General features: G+C 34.9%; 1 protein-coding gene across 4 annotated transcripts in view; it reads left to right on the top strand.

Annotated features, from left to right (window-relative positions):
- LOC125036483 (armadillo repeat-containing protein 8-like) overlaps positions 1-7,500 on the top strand; it is a 26,204-nt gene that overhangs the window by 1,103 nt on the left and 17,601 nt on the right. The window contains exons 1-8 of one of the 4 annotated variants that reach the window (XM_047629101.1): positions 169-2,671; positions 3,029-3,102; positions 3,338-3,552; positions 4,639-4,850; positions 5,104-5,228; positions 6,391-6,589; positions 6,740-6,940; positions 7,111-7,353. In XM_047629101.1, the coding sequence (XP_047485057.1) occupies positions 2,621-2,671; positions 3,029-3,102; positions 3,338-3,552; positions 4,639-4,850; positions 5,104-5,228; positions 6,391-6,589; positions 6,740-6,940; positions 7,111-7,353 (1,320 nt within the window). In that variant the 5' untranslated portion in view covers positions 169-2,620. Of the gene's footprint in view, positions 1-168; positions 2,672-3,028; positions 3,103-3,337; positions 3,553-4,638; positions 4,851-5,103; positions 5,229-6,390; positions 6,590-6,739; positions 6,941-7,110; positions 7,354-7,500 lie in introns of those variants that run through there. The other 3 variants (XM_047629099.1, XM_047629098.1, XM_047629100.1) reach the window with 3 other exon arrangements.

Below are 7,500 nucleotides of genomic sequence, written 5' to 3'. Positions count from 1 at the left end.
GGTATTACTAGTGGAATTGGATTTTTTTATTATACTAAGTTTATACTGGTGAAGACTTGCTTGTGGTAGCAAGACTTCTTGCTCTCTCTTTGCAATGCCATTAGCTCTTATCCTGGAGATATGTTTTTAGTGTAATGTTAATTCCTATAGTCTTTATATGTCATTTGCCTTATTGTTTCAAAATGGTAAATGTCTTTTGTATACATTCATTCATATCTCTCTAGATATTTTACACTATGTATAATAGAAGTTATTTCTGTTATTTTTTTATATATTCATTGCACTGCAGGTAACTTTGCACAGGAATAAGATGCTCTATATAGATGTAATGTCCTAACAGTAGCCAGTGTTCTCCTAGGCATGACTTGTGGAAATATTGTATGAGTTCCCTACTAAAGGCCTGCTGAGTCAGCTTAGTGCACCATTGGTAAGGCTTATCTGTTACCAGTCACTCAGTAACAATTTCCTATTGAGTGATGTTCCTATCACCCCAACCCTCAGCCAGATTTTTCCATGCAGCAAATTCTAAGGACCCATCCCTTCAAACCATTTTTTTCTCCTGTCACCCAGATCCAATCACTTTAAACAATTAAAATTTGGAGCACAGATATGGCAAATACTGTAATACTGCTATCCATCTACTACACTGGTGACCCACAGAGTGAAACATCATAGCATATCGCTAACTCGCTTACATAAGATGCAGAATCCGGAACTGAGATCAGCATTCCTTGATGCTCCATGATAGCAGCAGCAACTCAGGACTGCCAAGTCCTTAGCCAACTGGGGAGCCTCCTGGTTCCCCCGTTGATCTCCATTTCACCTTCCAGTGGGAACTCACACCCACACAATCACTCCCTAAAGAGATACAGACACCAGTTCAAGCAATAGATGCCATCTGTCTGCTATAGCTGTGATGCAGTGGGTTCAGATTAACCTGTTCATGTAAAGAAGATAACCAATGAAAATCACCTGTAGATCAACAGGCCAGTCAGAAATTAGAATTGGTTCATGTTGTTTGCTCTTTAGAGAATTGTGCAATTTGACAATATATTTCAGGAAGTTCAGAGCTGGTCCTTGTGTCTCAAGGACATAGCTGTGAATGTTTTATTTATTTCCTTTTTGAGATCTATGTTTGCAATGTAGGAGAGCATATACATTGATGACATACCAGGGAGTTACAGCATCAGATAAGGAATCATTCCAACTTTTATTTTCCCTGAATATACATAGAGAATGCTTGTTGACCTTATTGCCAAATCACCATGTAGCATATATTAGCACTGTCCACCTAGTTCACTATGTAGGTGAGCAGATTGTCACACTCAGCAGAAATCAATTGTGTGTTATACAATTTGCCTTCCTCCCTCTCACAACCCTGAGTTCCTGTGGATTCCCCAGTCTTTTGGGATGGGGAATCCACAGGATTACTAACTCAAAAAACAAAGATTTAGACAGAAAATGAACACTGGCTTTGCTCTGACCACATTAACCTGCAAAATTCTGAATCTTGTCTGTGAAACTAATATTGTGATATACAAAATATTTACAGAACTGTTATCTGTGTTTAAATGGGAGGCAGCTAGAAAATTTATATTTATCAAATCTGAGTATGGTATGCTATTTAATCCATTCTTACTGGATAATGTCTAATCAGTTTACTGAGTTGAATTTTGGCTGACAAGCAGCCATGCCATGCATGGTCAAGGTGGTTCTAAATTGTGACCTCTGACTGTCCCCTTAATCCCTTGGTGACGGGTGAAGAAAACTAAAAAAAACTATACGCTCTGTTGATCAATGGCAACGCGCTGACTTTGAGCGCGGGAGTTTGGTACATCAAGCCGAATCACCGCCTTGTAGCGATTTCGCATGCTGCCACGGCGTACAGCCGCACCCCACATTTCGAGCGATTTGTTATGACGTCTAGAGAAGTGACCCGTCGTGAAGGGGTTAAAAGTCTATTTAGCTTCATTTCCTAAGAAATTGTATGTGCCATAGTCAAAAGGGTATACATGTCTTAGTAAAAACTCACAATCTTGTTGTGAGTGAATTAAAGCATTCTTACTCCAGTCTCTGAGAGAATGACACAGAAATTTCTGTGTGCTTATTTATCAAAGAAAGGACCACTCTTCAACCTTACATATAAAGGACAATAGTTTTCACTATTGCAAGCAGTTCAGCTGTTCAAAACTGTCAGATAAATATGTATGTATACAACAAGAAATAGCAAAGGTCAATTTGTATCTTGCTTTTACTTGCCAGCAGAGGAAGTTACCAATTGCAAAAGAATTGCTCATTGGTTAAGTTTGTTTTCTGAAAATAGTATCCAGTCTGCTTGTCTCATCAAGGAGCTATTTTGTTTAAAACAACCATTTTTCACATTATGCTGCAAAATATGTTAGAGTAAAATATGGCATATCTAGTACCACTAGAGGACTCGACCACAAATGCAACTGATGCAGTGAAAAGTCTTGCTGAAGTATTTGCTGGTACAGGTGTATCATTTTCCTCTACTGTCCAAATCATATCAATTCATATAGAATAAGTATTGTGCCAATAATATCATATATGTATTAGATAATATATATCATGGAATCATGTTTGTGAACAACATGAAGAGATGACAGAGATGCCTGCAGATCAGGATGCTGTACACATACATGTGAGGAAGGTGAGTATTTTTTAATGAGTTTATAAATAGGGAATGCATGTGCATTATTTATTTACATTTAAATGAGTTCCCTAGGTAAGTCTTCCCAGTATACAAGGTAGATGATTGTAGACCTGGTGGGGAGTTGCCAGTGTAATAACATTTAGATTTTCAAAGTAAGTGTTAATGTACCTGTTTCATATTTATTGTTTGGAGTGAGTGATTCTTTATTGTACACAAAATATTGCAATTTGTATAATTGCTTATGTTTACTTAGTTTGTGACTTCTCAGTAGAAGAGAATATGTATCATGCAATTTACAAATTAAGTTACTCAATATAAAGTATTTTTTATAATGTTATTTTTATTTTTTTTCAGGATGTGGAACATAGCCGAGCCTATATCGACCAACTATATTCTAATGATCCTCAAAAATGCTTCCAAGCAGTTAGGTTTGTAATGCATTTTATATTTCTTTTATTAATGTTTTCATCCTTAATTCTAGATGTAGGTTTCATGAATTTTTCTTTAGAAAATTAGTTTAGGATTTAAGTACTTGGTTCAGATATTCTAAGACTATATATGAAGATATTTTCCTGTTAAATATTCTGTACCATATAAGAGATTTTATATAATTTGATGCATATGCTGTTTATTTTTATATTAATGTAATTTTCTTTTTTACAGTGAATTAAAGTTTGCAGTTATTGGTAGTGTAAGGGAGAAGGGTTCCATAATTGAGCAGGGAGTTGTAGTGCGATTACTTCAGATTCTTCGTGCGCAAGAGTTTGATCTGATTCTTAAAACAGAAGTAGCAACTGTACTGAATTCACTTGCAAAAGGTCTACCAGAGCATGCATCGGCATTAGTGCAAGCAGGACTTCTACCTGTTTTGTGGGAACGTAAGTGAATTTTTTGCATGTGACTTTATGTGTGTCTTTAGATAAAAGTTCTATTACCAGAAAATGAATCATTGAATTTATAAAGATTTTTTCATGATCTATTTTAAAAGATTGGTAAGTGTTTGTTAGCTGCTTTATTGATTTTTGTAATAATTAAGTGTTCAGCTTTCCTTGTTTCTAAGGGCAGAGTACACTAGACTAATAAGTGTTTAGTCTTTTTAAAAGAAAATGAAAGTCTGTTTTGATGGTGTGCAGTATTTAAATTACTGAATTTATCTCTTACTTGTTTTTTTCTTGTGAATAGTGAATTATTATTACTATTATTATTGTTATTGTTATTAATTACCCAATGTCAGCGGGTTTATGGACTGCTCCCTTTAGAGTTCAGTGAATTTTGTTACTTATAGGTGGCTCCACATGTGCTCAGCACCAAGGAGTCTATCAGTTTGCCTTAGTGACCGATCCTGATTTCCCCATTCCTTGAGTTGGTGGGAAAATGCTTTTTATTTCCAATACTATTAATATTGACATTGCTATCATTCTTGTTGATATTTTGATTATGAAATTGTAATTAAAATATTAGTAACATCAAATAAAATTAAATAATGGAAGTGAATCTTCAAAAAAATGAAGAAAAAAGGTAAACAGCTCAGATAGGTAGGACTGATAGCTGACTCCTTGGTGACTAACCACTTGTAGAGCCATCTATAAGTAAAAACATTAGATAAAACTTTTATTACAGTGGGCATGGCATTGTAGTCTTGCCGCCCGTGCTCATTAGGTTGTTATTATTATTATTATTATTATTATTATTATTATTATTATTATTATTATTATTATTACTATTATTATTATTATTATTATTATAATAATAATAATAATAATAATTATTATTATTATTGTAATTGCTATTCTTATTATAATTGTCATTGTTATTGTTGTTATTATTATTATTATTATTATTATTATTATTATTATTATTATTATTATTATTATTATTATTATTATTTTATTATATTGTTATTATTTTATTATTATTTAACTATCATAAAGTTGAAGTGTTTAATTTTATTTTCCAAACTGCAGAACTTGAAGCCTGTGGTGGAGGAGGGGGGGCCAACGCATATACGTCAATGGTTCTCTGTTGCCTTCGATCAGTCTATCGGCAGGGTTGCGCACCCCCACCTCCTGCCTGGGACCACAAACTCCTAACAACTCTTATACAACATGGCTATCATCCCCCTAGCAACCAGGAATGTGTTGCCAACATCCTTGCTCATGCATGCAAGGTATCCAGGGTTTGTGTGCGCTCTTGTTCTTTGTGGTGCATGTGATTGTAGACTTAATAAGAAAGTTGTGTTTTTGGACATAACTTTGTGGTAGTTTGTGTTTTGACTAACATTTGCATATATATAATGTAATAATGAATACCTGTTAAAAGCTCAATATATTATTTCATGATGAGATAAGGCTATATCTGTGTAATAAAGAGTAATAGTTTCTATGATTCTAGAAAAAAAGTTTTTAAAATAACCTCAATCTTACGGACAGACCTGTGAACAGCAGCAGCAATTAGTAGAAGCAGGGGGAGCAGATCTTGTAGCCTGTATGTTGTGTTCACCTGTGTCCAGAGTTCAGCTTCCTGCATTACACTGTTTGGCAGCCATGTGTTACAAGTAAGTGAGAAGAGCTGCATGGCTTGTTGATGAAAGATCAATATGATAAACAAAATGTAAAGTGAAGGAAAATATGTGGAGGTCTTTATCATCAGAATTTACATATTTGGATTTTAAATGTCATAGTGTGGATGTTTGGGTATGCTTGCACATACATGTGTGCATTTGTGTATTTGAGGGTGCATACTCTTATGCATGCTTGTCTGTATAATTCTATGTATCACATCTCTTTTTCTCACATTTCTGAACCATATCTATAGTAGTCTGTGGCTATATATATCTATTACATATATCATTATTTTTGTTGCTTGGTGGATATTTTGGCCAGAATAACAAAGGATGCTTATATAGAAGAATTGGGACTGGACTTTAGTGCTGAACTTGTCAATCACCTATATGCTTCCTCTATTATGCAAATACAGTATTGCCTCCACCATTTATCATTTCATTGTCTTGATAATTTTTATTAAAGAGTGAACTTTGCAAGATATCATACTTCAATTTGAATTTACTCTGAACCAATCATATTTTTATTCAAACTCAATTAGTATCACAGCAGCTGTGTTAGGTTTCAGATATATGAATACATTTCACCATGTATGCTTAGGATCAGTATTTAACAAATATGATTAGTGTTTAAAAAAAAACCATTGTTGAAAGATCAATTTGTACAGATAGCTGTAAACATGGCTAAAGCTGATGATACATTATCATATTAGTAGTTAGAATCTATATGGTTGTATGGTGGTTGGTGTTTTAGTTCAGCTTTTGTTGTGCAGTCAAACGTGCATTCTAAACAGGTGTTCACTTATTTGTCCCAAATTATTGTTTTTGAAGAGATGCTGCCACTCAGATTAGGTTTAAAATCTCCTATGAGCCTCATTTCCTAAAAAATAATCTTGTATGATGTACTTCTATTTATTGGTATGGTTTTGTACCCTCTTATGTAGTTTTCGGTATCCTGTTATGAAGAATCATATGAACCTTGTCAGTCCCAATTGAACCAGAATTCAGACTTGAGTATGCCATTTTTTCATGAAAAAGCAAAAGAGTCTCATTATTGCTTTATTCAGGTTGCTGCATAATTAGGTAATTAGTATGGCTAACTTTTTTATTTTCCTGTCATTCTCACTATTTCTTCTTTTTTTTCTATTTGTAACAGCAATGAGAGAGTTTCGTCTATCATAGCTACTAAGAGTTACGGTGGTAAAGCTGTGCCAGACTTGCTTGTGGGTTTAATGGCAAGAGATCGGCCTTGTGATATGCAGCTTGCTGCAGCTACTGCGCTAACATTCCTGCATCGCGCAGGGGCACTGTCAGCTGATGATCCAAAAGTCATATTTAAGACTTTACAATGCTTGGTCAGTTTCAAGTGTGATTTTATTTCCTATAAGTAATATAGATTAAATTTGATATATATATATATATATTTTTTTTTTCTCTTACCTTCTAGATAGCCTGTAACAAGGGCCTATTTAGAAATAGTTTGTTCATTTTTCATACTGGCACAGGTTCGGATGTGTCGTCGAGATAGGGAAATATGGGAACGTGTTGAAGCAGCTAACACGTTAGCTTATCTGACTGAAGTAAGTACAGAACTACAGAGGACAGCAGCCATGACAGACCACCTAATTCATATAATGAATGATTACCTCAAAGACACACCCACTGCTGGAGCTTCAGCACCACAGGGAATTAGTGTTTCTCCAATCGTAAGTTTTTGTATCTGTTACCATTGCCTGACTTCTATAGCTTAGAATGGCTGTTGTTCATAATTTATCTGGATTATATAGAAGTTATACTATTACATTTCCATAATAATATCAAACAACTTGATTTTGAAAGAAAAGAATTGTATTAATCATAATGAACTTTGTTCCAGTCTTGTCGACAGTATGATAATCCAAGTACGTGGCCTGATCTGATGCTAGAAGCTGCCCTGAAGGTCTATGCATCTTTGGGGGCAAATGATGAAGATATTCGCCAAAGAGTAATCAATACAGAAGGCCTGATGAACACAATTGTCGGTGCCTTGTCTGCAGCCTGTCCACCAATCCAGTTAGCTGCTGTTAGGTGTCTTCATTCTCTTTCAAGATCTGTGCACACACTCAGGACAACTTTTCAGGTAAATGGTTACAGGAAATGCTGCTAGAATATGTTAATTGAGCTGAGGACAGGGCAATATACTGTCATAAAAAATTCAGCTAAAGGCTGGGGTGATGGGAGGAAGAATAGACTCCGTGGGCATTTGTAAAGGGGCTCTTTCATTATT

The sequence above is a fragment of the Penaeus chinensis genome, chromosome 21 (assembly GCF_019202785.1).
Source record: "Penaeus chinensis breed Huanghai No. 1 chromosome 21, ASM1920278v2, whole genome shotgun sequence".
Classification (NCBI taxonomy): Eukaryota; Metazoa; Arthropoda; class Malacostraca; order Decapoda; family Penaeidae; genus Penaeus; species Penaeus chinensis.
The sequence above is the reverse complement of the archived record's forward strand: the minus strand, read 5'-3'. Positions and strand labels throughout refer to the sequence as shown.